A 24157-nucleotide genomic window follows, 5' to 3' on the forward strand; every position below is an offset into this window, starting at 1 on the left:
CTACACATGGGAAACAGCAACCCCAGAGCAACGTATCAACTCTGTGGTACTACACTGACAGTGGTAGAGAATGAAAGGGACTTGGGGGTGGGTGTGCAGGCAGATATGAAATTCTCTGAACAGTGCAGACGGGCTGCAAGAGTAGCTCATGGAGTATTGTCAATGATATACAGGAATTTTTCCAGCAGGGATAAGGAGGTGATTATTCCATTGTATAAGGCAATGATCAGGCCACACCTAGAGTACTGTATACAGGTCTGGAGGCCTCATTTCAAGAAGGATGTAGAGCTGCTGGAACGAGTACAGAGAAGGGCAACAAGATTAGTGAATGGAACAAAGGGGTGCTCTTACGAAGAAAGGCTTAAGTTTTGCAAATTACAGTGTCTGGAGACTAGGCACCAGCGAGGTGATCTGATAGAGGTGTATAAAGCCTTGAATGGTTTAAGCATGCTCAATGCTGATGGGATTCTTCCTCTAGCTCAGAAAAATCACCTGAGAGGGCATAAATTCAAATTGAGGAAAGACAGATGTAGGATAGACGTGCGGAAATTTGCCTTTAGCCAGCGGGTGGTTGGTTGGTGGAACAGACTTCCATCCCTTGTGGTGGAGGTTGATAGCCTAAATAAGTTTAAGGCTCAGCTGGACAGGTATTTTGAACGAACAGAGGGGTGAAGTGGAAGTGGGTTTTTTTTTTTTTTTTTTTGGCTGATGCTGCATAAGCTTGCTTTCTTGCATCAAATGCCTCTACTAATGCTAAATGCTAATGCTATCTCCGGGTGACACCACGTTTCCATAAGCCCTATTATGTCAGCGTTACTTGTCCTAACCAGCAGTTCGAATTCACTCATTTTAATGATGACGTTTCTGACATTACTGTATAAACAATTAAGACTTAGTGTTCTGTATAATTAACTAACCTGACACACTCCTTGAAGTTATTTAAGCTTGCTTTCCTGGCATTAGTTACCCGCTCATTTGAAATGTTTTTGCCCTCAGAACAAAGCAGATTTTTATCTCCATAGGCTCACAACTGGTTGGATATCATCATTCTTCTCTTTCTTGGTGATTCCTTTCTGCTTCTGACTCTCTCTCTCTCTCACAGGGTAACTTGGAATTTTTTTTTGGCTGGTGCAGCATAAGCCTCTGGCTTCCCTGCACCATACAGCTAATAATAATCTTGTTAATATGATCTGTTGCTTTAACAAACAAGAACTCTTGAGGTATGTGTAAGCATTACTTTGACCAATATTATCAGATAAATATATGTCTATATTACCCTTGTCCCTCCAAACTAGCAGTTTCTCTGAACCTCTAAGGTATCCTCAATGATACTGGCAAAAACTCTTGCACCACCTTTGTTTAAATGTATCTCGTCTTTACAAAACAGATTCCTTCTACCTAGAAGTGTGGGCCAAGCTGAGAAAAATTTCCCCCCCAAAAGTCTTGCAGAGTCCTTCAAGTCTTGAGTTAATCCACAAGGCTTTCAACATATAATCCCTCCTATTGTGCCTGGATAGAATTGCAGACACATAGACATTCTGATCTAACTCACGGGATTTCTTCAGCATGGTCCTATATTTGTCTAACAGATTGTCAGAGCGCTTAATATCATTAGTTCCCACATGAATAATAATATTTTCTTTTTTAGGGGGGGGGGCTTAAAATCCAACAATCTGTTGGTGACGTCATTCATTACTGCTCCCGGCAGACATATCCTGGTTCTAGTCCACCCAGTGGCAGCCCAAGCATGACAAGCATGTTCAACCAGTTCTGTTGAACAGGTCCCCACGCATAGATGGTTTAAATGATATCATGTGCATCTTTTTCGCATTTCTATCAACAAGCTTACCGCCATCTAATTGTCTAGTTAACCACATTATCGTTACTCCAAGAGCACTTGCACAAGTCGACTTGAAAATTATTCTGAGCATATACTTCATTCTCAATGTGTATATTTCATTTGATATTGCACATTTAAAACAGTTTCCGTAGAATAGAAAATATCCACATAACAAACGGATTATGAGAGACGTAACTGGAAACGCATTTTTTGTACCTCTGGCCGTCAGGCAATTGAGGCAATTAGTGCTGCTGCTAAGTGTGAATTAAGAGTCAAAGGGATTACCATTCTGCAACTTACTGGTACGGTCAGTCCTCGTATAGCACGATAGTTGTGTTCCTGGAAACCCTCGTGCAATGCAAAATCGTGCAATATAAACAACAGGCCCTATGGGTAAAATAGGGTTAGGTGCCACATTTGTAACCAAAACATTACCAAACAATAAATAATCGTAATAAAATACTTACCATACGTATTTTGTTACAACTATTACGTAATAAAATATTGCTAATGCTTTTGCTTCTATCGTAAGCAAACTTGTTTTTTGTTTGATTTTTTATCCAAACAGATGACAGCCGTTCCATGTCTTCCAATTCTTTGTGTCTTAATCTAATGGATTTTAATTACACTTTGAGTTGTTCCTGCTATGGAAGTTGTTTTTATTTTCTCTGCATTCTTTGTATTTCTCGGCGTTGCCTCATTTAGGCCTGTAGCACGTGCAATATCACATGGTCTTTCATTTCGCTCAAAGTGTTTCACAATTTCATATTTTTTTCTCTATCAACAGAGGCGGACTGTTCTTAAGCCTTACCATGGAAACCCCCGGTGGGCTGGGGGCCGGTGTGATTTTGGCCATAAACCATAGTATGAGGCCACTATAAATTTCCCTGGGTAAGAATTTTTGATCCAGTCCACCTCTGTTTATCGATATTGCTTTTGTTTTTCTATGTGAATCTGCAGTGTCTTCACCAGGACGCTTCCTTTTCACACCTTCAAAAGTATTTTACTCATTTTTAGGGAATAAAGCACAATTACAAAATGAGGAGGCACGATTTATACACATAAACAAAGCTGCGCGCCTGTAGCAACTGAATAAACAACACCCTAAAGGCAGAGATACACTATTAACACCTCACATTTTACTAAAGCACATTTCTAGGGGTTACTACCATAAAACAATAAAAACAATTTCCAGTTGCGTTTCTGCTAGTGGAATCTGTTATAAACTGGTAGTAAACTCGATCTAATTGCATTTGCGATTATACCGATAGCTGGAATTGTGTTGGTTATTATGGGGAAATGTGTTTCCCCTTCACTGATATAAAAAACATAAATACATTTTCAGAATCTTCTCTTCATTCCTATCGTGTTGCATTCGGTTGGGATGATTTTGAGTTAGACTGCCATTTCTTGTAAACACAAAGGCGAATCGTGCATAAGCGAATTCGGTTCATGTTATATAAGATATCGTTCCCCTATTTATAAATCGTGTATGATCGAATTTGTGTAATGCAAACATGTGTTATACGAGGACTGACTGTATTGGTAAAATTTATCCAACCTCCTGTTCCACATATGAAGAAGTTGCACTGGTCATCTGATTGGTTAATGTTTACCAGTATTCAACATAGTGGGCAAATAATTCATTCATTTAAAATTAATACAATACATGAAATTGCAGACTTGTATTAATTTTCTTATTATCTGGATCTGTGTTTCCTATTTATATTTTGCAGTTACAAAATAGCTTGTTTTGTACATTATATTTCAATTTTTTCTCAAGGTAATTTTTATAATAAAAAATATAACAGCATATGCTAACAACTTATTTGTTAGCATATGCTTATAGCTCTGATTCTCTATACAATTTAAATTTTTTAGCATTGCTTATAAATATTACAAAACTTACCTTCTAATCCATATGGTTAAAATATGAAGAAGAAATTAAAAGGAAAAATTTTTTCCCCATTTTAATTTTTTTTCTTTTTCCCAGGGGGGAAAAAAGTGAACTCTTTTACTATGCTTTAGAATTTAAAGTTTATTTCCAGAATGATTTTGTTATTTTTGTTTGTTGTTTCATTATATTATATGTGAGATATGTTGTAATTCTTTTTTTTGCAATAAATTAATAATAATTTTTCATGCCTTATTTTATTTTTTAATCCAAATATTTTGGGGCAGCAAATTTGATTTTGCTTACTGGCAGCACAAAAAAAGGTCACAGTGGCCTTGTGTTTTGTAAAATATTAAAATCATTATAAAGAATAACAAGTTGTTATTATTGTATCGTATCATTTACTACTAAATACTAAAATGTGTAATATTTGAAAGTATATATTTTTTTATTCCTTACCACAATTGACTGTTCTTATGCTACGTAGGCGCACTGATAATTTTTAAGAAATTAATATTTATAAAGACAAAAAAGTTTAATGCAAATAATTTACATGATATAAATATCTTTAATAATAATACATGAAATAATAAGCTATTAAGGTGAAAATATTTTATTTTCACCTTAATAGCTTAGAAATTAAATTAATTATTTTTAAATTCAAGAAGAAAAATGTGACTTCAGAAAAGGGAGAAGCACAATGGATGCCATTTTCTCATTACAACAAATTTTGTAGAAAAGAAGAGAATTCATCCTACCAACATTTCTGCTGTTTATTGATTATGAAAAAGCATATGACAATGTAAACCGGGAACAACTTTGGCAGATTCTACCTGAAGAAAATATCCCAACCAACTCCTGAAAATTATACAAAGCCAATATAAAAACTCAAAAGTCTGCATAAAATATTCTAATGGCCAACTATCAGACCCAATTAACACCAATAAAGGAGTCAAATAAGGATGTGGACCATCACCAAATTTATTTAATATCTACATCAATAAAATTATTAAAGAATGGAAACAAACAATTAACAACGGAATACAGTTGAACAACAGGAGTACAATCCAACCTATATTATATGCCGATGATCAAGTTATAATTGCAAAATCCGAAGATGGACTACAGATAGCAGCAAATGAACTGAATAAAATAGGTAAAAAGTACGAGATGAAAATCTCTATCTCAAAAACAAAATCAATGGGATTATGTGGAAAAAACATACTAAAAGTCAAAATTTTTATTGATGAAAATAAAAGAACAAATATCTGATTTCACCTATTTGGGAGTTCGAGCCCGTCACCACCAAATACGGAGTATGCGGAAAGGTCAAGGAATGACCACCGCATATCCCGGAGCAATATGGCCTTAGTTGCTAATGCTCCTAAAAACCAAATAACAACAACAACAACCTATTTGGGAAATTTAATATCAAATGAAGGGAAAAACATTCACACTAAACTACAAAAATATAATAAAATGAATGGAACTATTAAACGGCACTTCGGAAAACAAATGACAACTGAAACAAAATTACAACTGAGCTGCACAACATCACTTCAAAATCAGCCTTCTTCTACAGCTGTGAGACTTGAGTCATAAATAAGAAAGATGCACACAAACTAGAAGCAGCACAAATGAGATTTTTAAGACCATTATTAGGCTTTACAAGACTAGACCATCAAAGAAATTTAGATATTTGTGAGAAATTAAAAGCAGATAACATAGTAAATGACATAAAACGGTAACAGAAAAAAATGGATCAGCCACATAGAAATAATAATTATTATTATTATTAGCTACATGGTGCAAAGAAGCATGAAGCTTAGGGGCTACACCAGCCAAAAAAAAAAAAAAAAAATCCTGAGTTACCCTGAGAGAGAGAGAGAGAGAGAGAGAGAGAGAGAGAGAGAGAGAGAGAGAGAGAGAGTCAAAAGTAGAAGGGAATCACCAAGAAAGAGAAGAATGATGATATCCAGCTCAGGACCGTGGGTGTGCCAAGCCCATACTCACCAGATGTGAGCTCGTGGGTTATGAACCCAGATCAGATCCCAAAATTAGCCATTACCTACAAACCTACGGGCAAATTCAAATTATTATATTAGAGCCACCCGTAATTTCTTACCTATACCCATGTATGTGTTATGACTGTAAATGGTGTGTGTTCTCTGGTTGATTTGCCTGTTTTGTTGGATGAAAAACCCCAGTTTCTGGGGGGAAAATCTTGTTATCTATGCCTGAGACTGACTAACTCAGCCACGGAGCGAAAAAAGCCCATTAAAGTTCCTAGCATCATTGATGGGATTCAAGCCCGGGCCTTTTCCATGTGGTTTGGGGAGCATGGTGACAATACTACTGTGCTACCCATGCAGACCTACAGGCAAGAGAGATGTGGGGCGACCAAGACGACGATTGAAAGATCAGGACCGCCTACAATGGAACAGGTCTTAAAAGACTTAAACCGGACCAAGTTCATGATGATGATGATGATATTTTTAAATTTAATGATTTCTTAGTTACTGTAAAATTTGAAAAAAAAATAAATAAATAAAAAACACTATTACAAAAACACCTCCTATAAGTTTTGCACAGGACCCCAGGGCCCACAAGTAATTTTTGAACTGGGCTCCGCAAGTAATTCTTGTACAGACCCCGGCAAAATTTGGGGCCAGCCCTGAATCCACCTATCCTTATTACAAAAAATATTTCCCGTTTCTCTGACAATAGTCTCCTAATAGAACTAAGTCCTTCTGAACCAGAGCAGTTTGCACTTGGTCATTCTGCTGTAGGACCTGAATCTGGAGTGCATCACTTGGTAGGTTACTAGAGCTTTGAGTCCTTGACGAGCTCCCAGTTACATTATTCTCGAGGGCGAGCACCCATTTTTCAATGACCCAAATTATTCCAGCAATGCACCAAATTTTACCTTTAGATCAGTACACTCCTTACAACGGTGACAAAGAAAAGAATTGCTAGGTGAGTTATGATTATCTACTAGGTCGACCTTGGAATACATGTCACAGGTTCTGAAAACGATGAAATCATGATTCATCTGGAAATTGCCATTGGCTATTTCCAGGTGACGATACCCTGTGATGAAGTGTTCAAGGTGGATCTTGTCACAATCATTGTTAAATTTGCTAAATATCACAGAAAATAACTTTTAAAAAATTATATTTATAATACTATAAAAATTAAATTTACAAAATGTTACAGGAAAAAAAACTTATATCAAAATAAACTTTACAATATATTAAATTAATTATTTAGAAGCAATTATCTAACCTCCTTAACCCTAATCTAATCCTTTTTAATCTGTAATCCTCCCTTTTTATGGCGTCTCCGTAGCCAGGTGGGCAGGAGCAGCAGTGCGTAGCACACGCTTCTTGATTAGACCGGGGTTCGAGCCCGTGACCACCAAATACGGAGGATGCGGAAAGGTCAGGGAATGACCACCGCATATCCCTAGAGCAATTTATTTATCTTATTTTTGTTACACAGAGCATTAAAATTATGATAAATGAATTAGCTTTCGGCTGGGTGGCAGCCTTCATCAGATTAAAATACTTTGAATGGCAGTTAGAATAGAGATGCACTGCCAGGATGGTGCGTGAGACACGTGGTTAATTGTTTGTTGATGTTTGTGGCTGTGACGTATGGTGGTGACGTGGCCAGCGTTTGTCTATGGACAGAATTACTGCTTCTGTGATGGGGTTAAGTTGACAACCACTGTTCCTGTTCAACGAGGTATCCGAGCATTTTATACTTAACGATTCCAACCAGGTGCGCCTTAAGTAATGGTGGGACTTGTCTACAACCACGACATCGCGGTGTGGGTCGATGTCGTGGTGGGTTGTCCAGACATGCTCGGCAATAGCTGAGTGTTCTACATCCGCCAAACGGATCGCCCTTTTATGTTCTGAGAGGCGTTTCTCGAGACGACGACCAGTCTCTCCAAAGTAGCAGCTCGTGCAGTCACAGCAAGAGATGCGATAGACCACACCACTCTGTAGAAGGGTGGGGACAGGTGTTTTTATGTTGGAAAGGAGAGAACGCAGTTTCTTGCCTGGGAGTTGGATGCACTTCACCCCATGCGATCTTAGGATTCTACCGATCTGCTGTGACAGGTTGGGGTAGTATGGGATGAATGCCCTCGTGGAAGACTCGTCACTGTTGGTGTTGCTGTTGGTCGTCACGTTGTCGCGTGCTTGTAGATCACATCTGTTAAGGACATCGATGGGGTAGCCACACCTCGTAAGGTCTACTTTGACTCTGGTGATCTCTTTGCGCCTTTCATCTGCAGAGCTGGAGTGTGTCCAGGCGCGAGTTAGCAAGGTTCGGGCGGTTGAGAGGAGGTGGCCCCGTGTGTGTGCTGACTGGAAGTTGGTAAATTGGCCAGCACACATAGGCTTACGATAAACCGTTGTCTTCAAGCATGTGTCTTCGCGCCGGACAAGTGTATCTAGGTATGGTATAGAGTTGTTCGACTCCAGCTCAACCGTGAATTTTATGAAGGGTGACAGTGAGTTGAGGTGGGTTAGGAGTCGCTGACTTGAGTCTCTAGGGATCACTACGAACACATCGTCTACGTAGCGACACCAAAAGGCGATGTGATCCGGTGCGTGTGTAAACGCACGTCCCTCTAACTCCTCCATCACGACGTTTGCTGTGACCGAGCTGACAGGGGAACCCATGGCTGTGCCATGTATCTGCTGGTAGATTGAACCATTAAATTGAACCATCGTCATTCTACCGGCGGACAAAGGCCGTCGTACAGTTGTAATGAACCACACTGATTACATGGCGAAAGCCTTACTGCTCTTACGAGACACTACCGTCTACAAACCCCTAACCATCGACCCCAACAAGGCTTTGGAACGATGGGAGTCAGAGGTGAATATCCTCACCAACACTTGGCTGAAGCAAGGGAAAATCATCTCTTATGATGGAACCCTCAGCGACAGAACTAAGCTGACGCCTGATGACATTTCCGCCGCCCTCAGACTGTGCTTAACAGGGGGTGCAATCATGTTTAATGGTTCAATCTACCAGCAGATACATGGCACAGCCATGGGTTCCCCTGTCAGCTCGGTCACAGCAAACATCGTGATGGAGGAGTTAGAGGGACGTGCGTTTACACACGCACCGGATCACATCGCCTTTTGGTGTTGCTACGTAGACGATGTGTTCGTAGTGATCCCTAGAGACTCAAGTCAGCGACTCCTAACCCACCTCAACTCACTGTCACCCTTCATAAAATTCACGGTTGAGCTGGAGTCGAACAACTCTATACCATACCTAGATACACTTGTCCGGCGCGAAGACACATGCTTGAAGACAACGGTTTATCGTAAGCCTATGTGTGCTGGCCAATTTACCAACTTCCAGTCAGCACACACACGGGGCCACCTCCTCTCAACCGCCCGAACCTTGCTAACTCGCGCCTGGACACACTCCAGCTCTGCAGATGAAAGGCGCAAAGAGATCACCAGAGTCAAAGTAGACCTTACGAGGTGTGGCTACCCCATCGATGTCCTTAACAGATGTGATCTACAAGCACGCGACAACGTGACGACCAACAGCAACACCAACAGTGACGAGTCTTCCACGAGGGCATTCATCCCATACTACCCCAACCTGTCACAGCAGATCGGTAGAATCCTAAGATCGCATGGGGTGAAGTGCATCCAACTCCCAGGCAAGAAACTGCGTTCTCTCCTTTCCAACATAAAAACACCTGTCCCCACCCTTCTACAGAGTGGTGTGGTCTATCGCATCTCTTGCCGTGACTGCACGAGCTGCTACTTTGGAGAGACTGGTCGTCGTCTCGAGAAACGCCTCTCAGAACATAAAAGGGCGATCCGTTTGGCGGATGTAGAACACTCAGCTATTGCCGAGCATGTCTGGACAACCCACCACGACATCGACCCACACCGCGATGTCGTGGTTGTAGACAAGTCCCACCATTACTTAAGGCGCACCTGGTTGGAATCGTTAAGTATAAAATGCTCGGATACCTCGTTGAACAGGAACAGTGGTTGTCAACTTAACCCCATCACAGAAGCAGTAATTCTGTCCATAGACAAACGCTGGCCACGTCACCACCATACGTCACAGCCACAAACATCAACAAACAATTAACCACGTGTCTCACGCACCATCCTGGCAGTGCATCTCTATTCCAACTGCCATTCAAAGTATTTTAATCTGATGAAGGCTGCCACCCAGCCGAAAGCTAATTCATTTATCATAATTTTAATGCTCTGTGTAACAAAAATAAGATAAATAAATTATGAATCCAGAGCACACAGGCGTGTTTTATTATCCCTAGAGCAATATGGCCTTAATTGCTAATGCTCCTAAAAACTAAATAACAAACAAACTCCCATTTTGTAGTGAATGTTTTCCGTTTCTTTAAATTAAATTTAAATATATATTACTTAGAGGGGGAAAAATTTAGAAAAATATACAATTGGTGAATTATATTCAATTAAGACAAGCCTAAACCACTATATATTTAGATGCCATTTCATGCATCTTGCTGATGCCCATCATCAGACCGTGCTGTTGACATACTCCTACTTGCCGATTCTACCAGAAACCTGATGTGCATTAGCAGGTAGCATCTGGCAGCAAACATTGGCAAGTAGGCATCTGTCAGCAGCATGGTCTGATGATTTGTGTCAGCAAGATGCCTTAAACATCACTTTAATGTATATAGGTGATTAGCTTAAAAAGTATATTATTAATTTCACATGGTATATGAGTGGTATTAAATATAGTAATAACCTTAATGGAAAACAACCACATAACGTCCTTCCCTAACTATATTAGAATTATATTCACTTAATCACAGTTTTTTTTTTTATTTAATAAAAATTTAATAAAAAATTGCCAAGTAGCTGTTTTCATTAGAAAAACTGTTACTTGGCAATTTTACTTTTAATTTTAACATTCTTTCAAGATGTTATGTATTTTGACCTTCAACATTATTCATTGAGGGGTGTCCAAATACTTTTGGCCATATTATGTGTGTATGCAAAGATTCTGTTTTCAGGATTTTTTCATATACACATATTGTTTCCAATTTACAGCCCATTTTGTGTTCTGGAAATTATCCTGTAAAAAGTGCCTATCATCTCTGGGTAGACAAACCATATTACAGCAGCATAGGTAGATTGGCATAAAAGTTGAGTACTGTTGGTAGTTATAGCTGCTTAGTGTAAAATCAATTTTGAGTGCATTTCAGTAAAGGGGGGGGGGGGATGACCTTAAGTGACAGTGTGCATTTGAAGTGAGAATGGAGGCCTCTTCAAACCAGAAAGTGTCAGATGTACATCTCATGGATAGAATTGCTGAGTGAAATATAGCCACAGCAGAACATCAGTACATGGAAAGGTTTCCAAATGATTATCTACCAGATAAGAAGACTTTTCAGAGAATAGACGAGTGTCCTGAAGATACAGAATAGTTTCACAAAAGAGTTGTAGATTATTACCGGAGTTATTGGAAGCAGCGAGTCCTGAAATGGGGAGGAAAATCATGGTGACAGCACCTGAAAGATTGATGTAGCAGAGGGCATAAGAAATACAATTGGAGAGAATTTTATGGAAAAAAACAGCTAAGTCTGTTTCACATTCAATGATTATAGGGCCATACTGAAGCTGATTTCTCACCACAAGAAACTTTTTATACTTGGTTCCTACAGCAGTGTGCTGACAGTCCTCTATTCTACCCTCAATGTTTTTTTCTTGTGAGGCTGGCTTTACAAGAAATGGGGTTATCAATTTTTGCAATACTCATGATTGTGCAAAAGAGAATTGCAGGCCATCATCTAGTTGAGACACCAGCATCAATTTAGTAAATAATGTATGGGCAGGAATTATTGCTGATTGCTTAATCAGTCCTTTTGTTTTGCCTGGAAAGTTAACTGGAGAATCCTATCCATGTTTTTTAAGGAAAGGAATGATTTACTAGATGAAGTTACTCTTGCTGTCAGACTTTGTAGATGGGTTATACATAAAAGAACACTGCCTCATTTTAATCAAGTAGTCTAGAGACTGAATGAGCATTTCTCTGGTAAATGGATATGCCATTTAGCCCCCCCCCCCCCCCCAACATTCCATGCCTGGCTCATTCCCCAGACCTAAATCCATTTTTACATGTAGACATTCCATCACCTGATCCACTGTTTGTGCCATATATTTACAGTGAAATGTTTTGCATTGTTTTGCCAATATGTAGAGCAAGGATGCCAGCAAATCCATACAATGTGAATGTTTTGATGCATCAAGCACAAGGCAGTCTTGAGCATTCCATTTTAAAGTTAAGGTAGAAATTCTTGAAACACAAAATAAGCCATAACTTGGAAGCAAAGTGATTTTGGTTATATGTTTATACAAACTTTTTTTCTTCTTCTTCTTCTTCTTCCCCCAGGTTGACTCAATCCTAAATATACATTTCAAAAGTAAATATAACCTGTGTGTTATATTTACTTTTGAAATGTGTATACCAGTTATATTTATATTTTATTTATCATACTTTAATAACATGCTAATACTTCACCCATTTATTATATTTAATAATAAAAGAGGCCTATGTGCTCCGGATTCATAATGCAAAAAAATTTTTATTTTGTTGCACAGAGCATTAAACTACAATACATAAATAAGCTTTCGGCTGGATGGCAGCCTTCATCGGATTAAAATACTTGAATGGCAGTTGGAATAGAGATGCACTGCCAGGATGGTGCATGAGGCGCGTGGTTAATTGTTTGTTGATGTTTGTGGCTGTGACGTATGGTGGTGACTTGGCCAGCGTTTGTCTATGGATAGAATTACTGACTCTGTGATGGGATTAACTTGACAACCACTGTTCCAGCCGAAAGCTTATTTATGTATTGTAGTTTAATGCTCTGTGCAACAAAATAAAAATTTTTTCGCATTTGTTATATTGAAACCTTTTCTGTTTTTTTTAATTTAATAAATTAATCAGTAAATCTATTAATCTTGATAAACTTTATTGTCAATGAAATTGTATTTTTAACTCTATATATTTATAACGACTTAATCGTAACAAATAATTAATACATAACTATAGTGGTACACGTGATACGGAAGTTGTATAAAGGGAACTCGTAGAAAACACTAGATACCGGAAAAAAATAAAAAATAAAAAAAAAATTAACATAACTGTTTTTGGATATAACTTAAGGATTTAATTTTAGTTTTGAAATTTTATTGAATTAAATTGGAATCATGACTCTGACCAGAGCAGCAAAGCAAAAGGCTCAAGCTAATGGGAGTGCTGTGGTTCAGGGGAGAACTGAGGGGGGCAGTTGCCCTCTGAATCACAGTCTTTTAAAATGCACTGTTTGCTTGATGTTTGCGGAGCAGTCGGGTACGGGACATGATACTGCCAAGGGGGATGTCTTTGTGTGTGCACGATGTAAGGAGTGCAAGGAAATCAGGCGACAACTCAGCGTTGTTATGGGCCTTTATGAGAGCTTGAAGGACAGGGTGGATGCCCTCAAAGGAAATAAATTGAGGGGCCCATCAAGCTCTCAGCTGCCCACATCAATGCCAGAGCTTGCACTTGGTCATCAGGCAACACAGAGGCAGCCCCCTAGGCAGAATGCGCTGGTCCCACAGGAACTAGTAGTTGTTGGTGACTCTATTGTCAGGGAAACGGGGAACATGCTTTGTAAAAAGGATAGGTGGAATAGGACCAGGGTATGTCTGCCAGGGGCAAAGGTTGATGACGTTGTAGAGCGAATATCATCTTTTAAGGGCACAAAAGGTGATATAGTTGTACACGTTGGCACTAATGATATTAAGAGTAGGAGACCGGCGGAATTACTTAGCAAGTACAGGTCACTGTTGAAAAAAAGCCGTGAATTAGGGTTGAATTTGAAAGTGTCTGCAATTCTGCCCAGACACGATAGGAGGGAGTATATGATGAGAGCCTTGTCGATCAATTCGGCCCTGGAGGGATTGTGCAAGGCTCAAGGGGTAGAATTTTTTTCAGCCTGGACTGTACTTGTTAACAGGAGAGATTGCTTTTACAGGGATGGGATACACTTAAATAGAAAGGGTGCAAGAATTTTTGCTGATGCTGTCGAGGCAGTGTTAGGTTGGTCGGAAAACTGCTAGTTGGGGGGGATACAAGGACTAATAGATTAACAGTAGCCACTGGCAGAAGTGGAAGTGATTCTTGCACTGCTTCTATTGAAATGAGCAGAAGCCTGAAAAACAAGATTCAGGATATTTCAGAGACTGCTGGGAGTCATTGCGGTACAAGTAAACACATGGGTTGTGTTAGGGTAGGTAAGAATAGAAACAGGTGCATGTATACCTGCGTGTACACCAATGCTAGGAGTTTGGTAAATAAATTTGTTGAATTTGAGGTATTGCTCAAAACATCAAAGGCAGATATTGTTGGGATATCAGAGACGTGGTGTCACACAGATATAAGTAATGCGGAACTGGAATTTGGGGAGTGCAATGTGTATAGAAAGGATAGACAGGACAGGAGGGGAGGAGGGGTTATGCTATTAGTTAAGAAACACATAAAGTCCAAGGAAGTGAAGCCAGTCGACATCGATGGACAGGGCAGTGTTGAGTCAGTTTGGTGTGACATAGGCATAGGGAAATCAAAATTGAGAGTAGGAGTGTGCTATAGGCCTAATGACTCTGATGAGTATAATAAGATATTGTACAGGGAAATAGAGTGGGCCAGTAAATCAGAGAGTCTTATAATGGGGGATTTTAATTTCCCAGATATTGACTGGAATTTGTGGGTTGGTCACTCGCACACTAGCAAGGCTTTTGTGGATTTATTGGATGATTGTTTTCTACATCAGCATGTTCGTGAGGCAACAAGAGGGAGCAATACTCTTGATCTGATTATCAGTAGTGATTCTTCATGCATTAAGAATCTGCAGATAAATGAACCACTAGGTGGCAGTGATCACAGTGTGTTGAAGTGGGATTTACTCAAGGAGGTAACTACCATCAGAGGTAAAGGGAAGGGTTTTTGTTTTCGTAAAGGCGACTATGATGGTCTGAGACAGTATTTAAATTCTATACAGTGGGACCAACTGACGATGTTACCAACAGCAAACTCAAAATGGGAAGCATTCAAGGAACTAATCTTGGAGGCTACCAGGCTTTACATACCAACTAAGAAATACTGTTCAAGGTTTAGGCCTAAATGGTTGTCAGATGAACTAATGAGACAGGTGGCAGAGAAGAAAAATGCATGGGATACATACAAATTAATGGGTGACATGGAAGCCTATGATAGATATAAGTTGGTCTGTAACCAAGTCACAAAGGAGATTAGGCAGGCAAAGGCAGACTACGAAAAATCCTTGGCAAAGGATACAAAGAAAAACAGAAAAGAGTTCTTTACATATTTAAACTCAAGAAGGAAAGGGATGAATCAGATTGGTCCACTGGATATTGATGGTTCAACAGTTGAGGATCCTGCTCAGGTGGCTAACAATCTAAACGAGTATTTTGCATCTACATTCACGCATGAGGGAGTTATTCAGGAAGGAGAATGATGTAGGTAAAGTAAGCATTGGCAGTGAGCTGGATGATTTTGTAATAACTGAGAAGAAAGTGGAGGAGAGATTGTTGAGGATAAACATAAAAAAGGCACCTGGGGTGGATGGGATCTATCCAGTTATATTAAAGGAGGCGGCAAAGGAAGTAAGCAAACCCCTAGCCATAATTATGAGAGCTTCTTTGGACTCAGGGGAGGTACCCATAGACTGGAGATGTGCAAATGTAACCCCAATTCACAAAGGAGGATCAAAGGCTGACACAAGTAATTATAGACCTGTTAGTTTAACTTCTGTTCCAGGTAAATTAATGGAGGCACTGGTTAAAGAAGCACTGCAGGATCATCTAGACAAGAATTCAATTATAGCTCAGACGCAGCATGGTTTTGTTAAGGGCAGGTCTTGCCTGACCAATTTGATTGGATACTATGATGTATTCACAAAAGAACTGGATGCAGGGAATAACTTTGATATTATATATTTGGATCTTAGAAAGGCTTTTGATACTGTTGCACATGGAAGACTGCTGCACAAATTGGAGCAGTGTGGCATTGGAGGCAAATTGCTGCTATGGATAAGGGGATGGTTGAGTGGCAGAAGACAGAGAGTGGTAATCAATGGACACTGCTCAACATGGACTAATGTTATTAGTGGAGTTCCTCAGGGTTCAGTGTTGGGTCCGTTGTTGTTTTCGGTGTTTATGAATGATATTGATGATGGGATATCAAGTTTAATGTCCAAGTTTGCAGATGATACAAAGGTTGGCAGGGTTGTTAAGGACACTACTGACGCTATGCTGCTGCAACAGGATCTAGAAAGGTTGAACAGATGGGCTGAGAGGTGGCAAATGAAGTTTAACATTGACAAATGTAAAGTACTACATATGGGAAACAGTAACCCCAGAGCAACGTATCGACTCTGCGGTACTACACTGACAGTGGTGGAGAATGAAAAGGACCTGGGGGTAATTGTGCAGGCAGATATGAAGTTCTCTGAGCAGTGCAGACGAGCTGCAAGAGTAGCTCATGGTGTCTTGTCAATGATATACAGATATTTTTCTAGCAGGGATAAAGAGGTGATTATTCCCTTGTATAAGGCAATGGTTAGGCCACATCTTGAGTACTGTATACAGGTCTGGAGGCCTCATTTCAAGAAGGATGTAGAGCTGCTGGAACGAGTACAGAGAAGGGCAACAAGATTAGTGAATGGAACAAAGGGTTGCTCTTACGAAGAAAGGCTTAAGTTTTGCAAATTACAGAGTCTGGAGACTAGGCACCGGCGAGGTTGATCTGATAGAGGTGTATAAGGCTTTGAATGGTTTGAGCATGCTCAATGCCAATGGGATTCTTCATCTTGCTCAGAATAATCACCTCAGAGGGCATAAATTCAAATTGAGGAAGAACGGATGTCGGATAGATGTGCGGAAATTTGCCTTTGGCCAGCGGGTGGTTGGTTGGTGGAACCGACTTCCATCACTTGTTGTTGAGGCTGATGGCCTAGACAGATTTAAGGCTCAACTGGACAAGTATTTCAAACGAACGGAGGGGTGGTGAAGTGGGAGTGGTGTGTTTTTTTTTTTTTTTTTTTGGCTGATGCTGAATAAGCTTGCTTTCTTGCATCATATGCCTCTACTAATGCTAATGCTAAATATTGCTTAAAGAAAAAAAATTAAGAAACAATATGCAATTGTTGAATTATATTTTAAATAATCACAGATCTTTGTAAATATTTTTTTAAATAAAAATTCTAACAAAAAATTTCAGATTAACAGTTTCCATTAGAATTTTTGCATTATTTTAACAGCTGTTGCTCTTTAACATATTTGATCTTTATATTACTAAAGTCAATTTATCAAAAGAACTAATTACTTTTATGCTTTTAGATGTCATCCAGATCTGGGTGCTGATGATGTAGAACTTATTATAGAGAGGGGAATAAATCTACCAGGTCAGACTCCAATTTTCTAATATTTTTGATTTGCTGGTTTATTTTCTAGATCAGGGTCAGTATCTTTCCTCTATCAGGGTCTTGCTGACCCTGACAGAGGAAAGATAAAGACCAAGGAAAGCACTCGGCAGACATGTAGCCAGCTAAGTGTGTTCCTTGTAAACTGATATGCTGCTGTCTACGAATTTTGTTTACCAAGGATGCAAAAACATAGAGAAATAAGTAACAAGAAGGGAACATCATCATCATCATCATCAGCCATTTTCAATCCACTGCAGGATGAAGGCCTCTCCAGCAACTTTCCAGTTCCTTCTGTTTTGAGCACTGGCCATCCATTTACTACTCGAAAACTCATGAATTTCATCTATCCATCTCCGCCTTTGTCTTCCAGGTTTTCTTCTAGCTCCTCTTGGGTACCATTCTGTTATTTTCTTAGTCCATCTGTCATCATGTCTTCAAGCTATGTGTCCTGCCCAAGACCACTTTAGTTCTTTAGTTTTGATAAGAATGTCCTTTACTTGAGTTTGCTGCCTAATCCATGTGTTTCTCTTTTTATCTAACAGTCTGATTCCCAATATGATTCATTCCATTCTTCGCTGTGTAGTTCTCAGCTTCTCTTCCATTCTTTTGTTGAGTGCCCAAGTTTCACTTCCATAAGTCATGGTGGGGAGTATACATTGATTCATTATTTTACGTTTCAGACAAACTGGGATATTGCTCTTCAGTATGTGACTATATTTCCTGAATGCTATCCATCCAAAATTTATTCTTCTCTTGACTTCCAGCCATTTATCATTATTACAGCTAATAACTTGTCCCAGATAAGTATATGACTCCACCTTTTGAATTACTGCTCCTTCAATCATTATTTCCCTTTCCGTGGCATACTTCTTCATCATTACTTTTGTTTTAGCCATATTCATCTTTAGTCCAAAATCCTTACTAACTGTGCATAACTGATTAAGATTTTCCTCTAATTCTTTGGGATCGTGGCTTATGACCACAATGTCATCTGCAAATCGTAAATGGTTTAGGTACTCTCCGTTCACATTGACTCCTTTCTGCGACCAGTCTAATCTTCTGACAGCTTCCTCAAGGGCAGCAGTAAACAGCTTCGGAGATATTGTGTCTCCTTGTCGAACTCCTTTCTCGATTTTAAATTTGCTACTGTCTTTGTCTAGTCTAATAAAGGATGTAGCACTCTCATATATTTTCTTCAAAATCATAATATATGGAGTATCTATGCCTTGTCTTTCCAGTGCCCGAAACATTGCCTTATGCTGTATGGAGTCAAATGCCTTTTCATAATCCACAAATGCCAGGCATAATGGTGTTTTATATTCATTTGCTTTCTCCATTAGCTGTGATATTACGTGAAGGTGATCCATAGTTGAGAATCCTGTCCTAAAGCCAGCTTGCTCTTTCGGTTGATTCTCATCAAGTATTCTTTCTAATCTGTTAGTAATGACCCTTGTGAACAACTTGTAGATATGGGATAACAAGCTAATTGGTCTATAATTTCCAATTTCTGATTTATCTCCTTTCTTATGCAGCAAAACTATGATTGCATTATTCCACTGCTTAGGCATCACACCTTTTCTAATGCACTTTGTGAAGAGCCTTGCCAGTTTTTGTGTTATGTCTCTTCCTCCCAATTTTAACAACTCTACAGTAACTTCATCTTCCCCCGGGCTTTCCGATTCTTCATTTTCTTCAATGCATGTTCTACCTCATCAGGAAGAATATCGGGTATGTCGTATGTGTTGCTACTTTGCAATCCAACTTCCCCACTGCTGGTATCATTCCCTCGCTCCTTGTATAATTCTCTATAGTAGTCTTCTGCTATTTGAATTATGCCTTCTCTGCTGTTTATAAGTACACCATTGCTATTCTTCAGTTTCAGTATCATTTGTCTTTCTGTATTACTGCTCATGGCTGCTGATTTAAATCCTTTGTTTTCCCTTAATGCTTGTTCTACTTTTCTTGTGTTAAATCTTCTTATGTCTCTGAGTCTCTTTCTAATGGCTTTGCATAACTCAGTATACTCAATTTTCTCCCTGTCAGTGTTTTTCTTGCTCTTCATTTGTCGTCTTTGGTTCATCATGACAAGTGTTTCTTGACTAATTTTTTCTTCTTTGGATTTCTGTTTCCCTATAGGTTTCTTGGGCTTTATCACTTTCAGAAAGTTGTAATATTCCTCGTCAATATCTTGGTCCTGAGCAGTCTGCAGAAGCTCGAACTTGTTCTTAAGTTCCAGTACATACTGCTTTTTCTCCTCCTCTGTTATTTCAAAGACCTTTGTATTATTTACTCGAGTCAGTTTTTTCCTTTCCTTTCCTACATCTATATCAAGTGTACATCTTACCATTCTGTGATCACTTCCAACATTTACCTTATTCAGGATGGTAACATCATTCACAATATATCTTCTGTTAGTGAGGATGAAGTCGATTTCATTAGTTGTTAATCCATTTGGACTCTTCCATGTCCACTTTCTGTTCACCCTTTTCTTGAAAAAAGTGTTCATTACTGACATTCCTTGAGATTCTGCAAATTCCACAAGTCTTTCACCTCTTTTATTTCTTTCACCAATTCCGAAATTTCCTATAGTTCCTCTTTCTGCGCTGTTTTGCCTCTTTCCAACCTTAGCATTGAAGTCCCCCATAATAATAGTGTAGTGGGTTTTCTGCTCATCTACAAGACTCTCAATTTCAGTGTACATTTCTTCAACCTCTTCATCATCATGGCTCGATGTTGGTGCATAAATCATTATAATCTTTAGCTTGTACCTCTTAGAAATCTTGAGTATTAGTCTTGACACCCTTGGTGATGTACTTTTGAATTCCAAAATGTTGTTTTTAAAATCTTTATGGACCAGAAACCCAACTCCACCTTCACTCCTTTCACTGTTTCCATTGGTGTACAGCAGATTTCCACTTGATAAACTTATAAGTGATTCATTTCTTCTTCTTGTTTCAGCCAAACCGATGATATTCCAATTCACATTTTCTAATTCCTTTTCCAGCTCTAATATCCTGTCTTCACCGATGAGTGATCGTACGTTATAACAGGCCAAGTTCAATTTCCGTGCATGGCAGTCTGGTCGTACCCAGAGATTCTTAGCACCCTCTGCTTCCACTCTGATCCTCTTGCTGCCGTAAGAGGGAGAGTGAAAGCTGCTGGGGACTCAGGGCCATTTGTATTGTTGTGCTCTCATTGCTGGAGGGTTTGGTCTTTTCCTCTTCACGCTGACCAGGCGTCTTGAAGAGAACCACTCTACACGTTCGTTGCCACCTTAGTGACGTAACAGGGCTTACCATCGAGAAGGTGTGCATGAGTGGATTTTAGGGAGGCAGGCCAACCGGACTTCTCCTAAATCTTCTGTAATAGAGAGATATCGGATCCATCAGTGTTTTAGGCTGAGTGTCTGATAACACACAGGATACCTGTTCCCCTCTAAGCCCTCTAAGAAGGGAACAATCACCTTTAACTAATGGAGAAACAATCACATTTAACCCAATCTAATAATTGTTTGGAATGAAGAAAGAAGGTTTTTTTATGTTGAATGCCAAATGTAGGGGGGGTAAGCTGTAATTTAAAAAAATAATCACAGAGACTGATCTAGATGTAGAAGAAAAATGACAGCACCTCCATAGAAATAATAGAAACTGTAAAAAAAATCCTTTCTCTGTATAAGAAAAATTTAAAAGAATCTAACAAAACAAGGAAACACCTTTAAAGAATAGTAAAGCAATACACTGTAATCTGGGATAAAGAAATCCCAAAATGTTTCAAGAAAATTCTGAAAATGCAGAACTTTTCACAGTCCTTTGTAAGCAAGCAGAGTCCTTTCAGAATTCAATCGGTGTAGTTCTATTTTAAAAGGCGGTTGTGTAACTGAAATGTAGTTTACTTCTTCTTTACTTCTGAATGGTATAAAGTAGTTTTATTTTCTAAGTTGTGGAATTTGTTATGGAAAGTTTGATGATGATAGTAGGTTTTCGAAGACTACTTGACTATTGAATACTTTTTTTATTGAATATTAACCACTTTTTCTGATCTGCCACAAAATTGTTTTTCCTATGAAAGAATACAATGTCAAGCATTATTGTGAGAGGAAATGTAGAGATAAATTCAATTGTCTCACTGATGCACACAACAAAAATGTAAAATCTGAAATTTGAAAACCTCTTTGATGGGTGAACAAAACATTTTAAGGGGGAGGGGGAACAGTAAATTCAGAATTATTCAGGATTGCATACTAGATTGGTAGTGGCTGAAATAATTTCAAAATTAAACAGGGTGCATCTACCTAGGGTAAAGTTGATGTCATTGTAGAGCAGCTATTATGTTTTAAGGGAACAAAAGGTGATATCATTGTACATGTTAGTACTAATGATATTAGGAGTAGTGGATCTGAAGATTTAATTAACAAGAACAGGACAATGTTGAGAAAAAGTCGACAGTTAGCATGGATTGAAATTACAAGTGTCTGCAATTCTGTTCAGACATGGCAGGGGGAGTACACATTGAGATTCTTGTCGGTCGTTTCAGCATTGGAAAGACTGTGCAAGTTCCACAGGATAGAAATTTTCTTGGTAGAAATGATCTGTGTTTGTTAACAGGAGAGACTTTTTTTGCAAAGATGCGATATACTTAAATAGAGGAGTACAAGATTATTTACTGATGCTATCAAGGCAGTGTTAAGTGGGTTGTAAAAGTGCTAACTGGTGGGGGGGGGATACCCGGATTAATAGATGAGTAGCGGCTGCAGCAGATGTGAAAGTGATTCTTGCACTACTTCTACCGGAATGTGTAGCAGCTGGGTAAACAAGGTATTAGAGATTTCAAGACCTGCTGGGATTATTAATGGAACAAGAAAATATATGGTCTGTATTAGGGTTACTGAGAGTAAAACAGGTAAAAGTATACTTGCATATAGCTCTGAGAAAACAAAAATGAGAGAAAGTGTGTCTTATAAGCTTAATGACTGATGAATATAATCAACTATAAATGCAAATGGAGTGGGCCAGTAAATTGGATTGCCTCATAATTCCTTTACCCCTCATTACCATCAGGGGTAAAGGAAAGGGTTTTTGCCTCCGTAAAGGTGAGTACAGTGGTCTCAGACAGTTTTTAAATTCTGTACAGTGGGATCAACTGACGATGTTACTAACAGTAAATTCTAAGTGGGAAGCATTCAAGGAATTAATCATGGATGCTACTAAAAGTTTCATACCTATTAAGAAATATTGTTCAAGGTTTTGGCCTAAATGGTTATCAAATGAACTAATGAGACACGTGACAGAAGAAAAATACATGGGATGCATATAAATTATCAAGCAACACAGAAGCCTCTAATCAGGTCACAAAGGAGGTTAGGCACGCGAAGGCAGATTATGAGAAATCTTTGGCAAAAGATGCTAAAAAAAACAGCAAGGATTTCTTTACTTATATAAACTCTAAAAGGAAGGGGATGAATCTGATTGGTCCACTTGATATCGATGGTTCGACTGTTGATGATCCTGTTCAGATAGCAAACAAACTGAATGAGTATTTTGCATCTAAATTCACACATGAGGAGTTAGTAAGGTTTGAAAATGGCAGAAGGTTATCAAATTGTAGCAGGGTGCTTAATCATTTTGTAATAACTAAGAGCAAAGTGGAAGAGAAATTGTTGAAGTTAAACATAAGAAAGGCACCTGGGGTGGATGGGATCTATCCAGTTATATTAAAGGAGGCGACAAAGCGACTAAGCAAATCCTTAGCCATAATTATGAGAGCATCCTTGGACTCAGGGGAGGTCCCCATGGACTGGAGTTGTGCAAATGTATACCCAATTCACAAAGGGGGGATCGAAGGGTGCCACAAGTAATTACAGACCAGTTAGTTAAACTTCTGTTCCAGGTAAAATAATGGAGTCACTGGTTAAAGATGCATTGCTAGACAAGACTGCAGCAATAATTCAGACACAGCATGGGTTTGTTAAGGGGAAAGTTTTGTCTGACAAATTTGATAGGATATTATGATGTGGTTACAAAGGAACTGGATGCAAAAAACAATTTTGATATCATATATTTGGATTTCAGGAAAGCTTTTGACACTGTTGCGCATGGAAGACTATTGTACAAATTGGAGCAGAATGGTATTAAGGGTAAGTTGCTACAATGGATAAAAGGATGGTTAAGTGGGAGAAGACAGAGGGTGGTAATCAATGGGTGCTGCTCTTCTTGGACTAATGTTATTAGTGGAGTCCCACAGGATTCAGTGTTAGGTCCACTGTTGTTTTGTATATTTATCAATGATATTGATGAAGGTATATCAGGCTTAATGTCGAAGTTTGCAGATGATACAAAGGTTGGCAGGGTTAGTAATGGCAGTCTGCTACTGCAACAGGATCTAGATAATTTGGGCAGATGGGCTAAGAAGTGGCAACTGAAGTTTAACCTTGACAAATGCAAAGTACTGCATATGAGTAGAAGTAACCCCAGAGAAAAGTACCAACTGTGCGGTACTACACTTAAGGTGGTAGAAAATGAAAAAGACCTGGGAGTAATTGTGCAGTCAGATATGAAGTTTTCTGAGCAATGCAGCCTGTCTGCATTTCTGAGCAATGCAGACAGGCTGTCAGGGCAGGTCATGGGGTTTTGTCAATGATATATAGGAATTTTGCTAGCAGGGAGAAGGAGGTGATTGTCTCTCTGTATAAGGCAATGGTTAGGCTGCACCTTGAGTACTGCGTACAGGTCTGGAGGCCTCATTTTAGGAAGGATGTAGATTTGCTTGAGCGTGTACAGAGAAGGGCAACAAGATTGGTGAGGGGAATGAAGGGATCCTCTTACCAAGAGAGGCTTAAGTTCTGCAAATTGCAGTGGCTGGAGACTAGGCACTTGCGCGTTGATCTGATTGA

General features: G+C 39.1%; 1 protein-coding gene across 2 annotated transcripts in view; it reads left to right on the forward strand.

Annotated features, from left to right (window-relative positions):
- l(2)gd1 (lethal (2) giant discs 1) overlaps positions 1-24157 on the forward strand; it is a 518195-nt gene that overhangs the window by 383222 nt on the left and 110816 nt on the right. For both annotated transcript variants that reach the window (XM_090373359.1, XM_090373358.1), the window contains exon 18: positions 17183-17247. In XM_090373359.1, coding sequence (XP_090229485.1) covers positions 17183-17247 — 65 coding nt within the window. The remainder of the gene's footprint in view (positions 1-17182; positions 17248-24157) is intronic.

Source organism: Mastigoproctus giganteus, chromosome 5 (assembly GCF_048544385.1).
Source record: "Mastigoproctus giganteus isolate SK-2022 chromosome 5, ASM4854438v1, whole genome shotgun sequence".
In the NCBI taxonomy this organism is placed as follows: Eukaryota; Metazoa; Arthropoda; class Arachnida; order Uropygi; family Thelyphonidae; genus Mastigoproctus; species Mastigoproctus giganteus.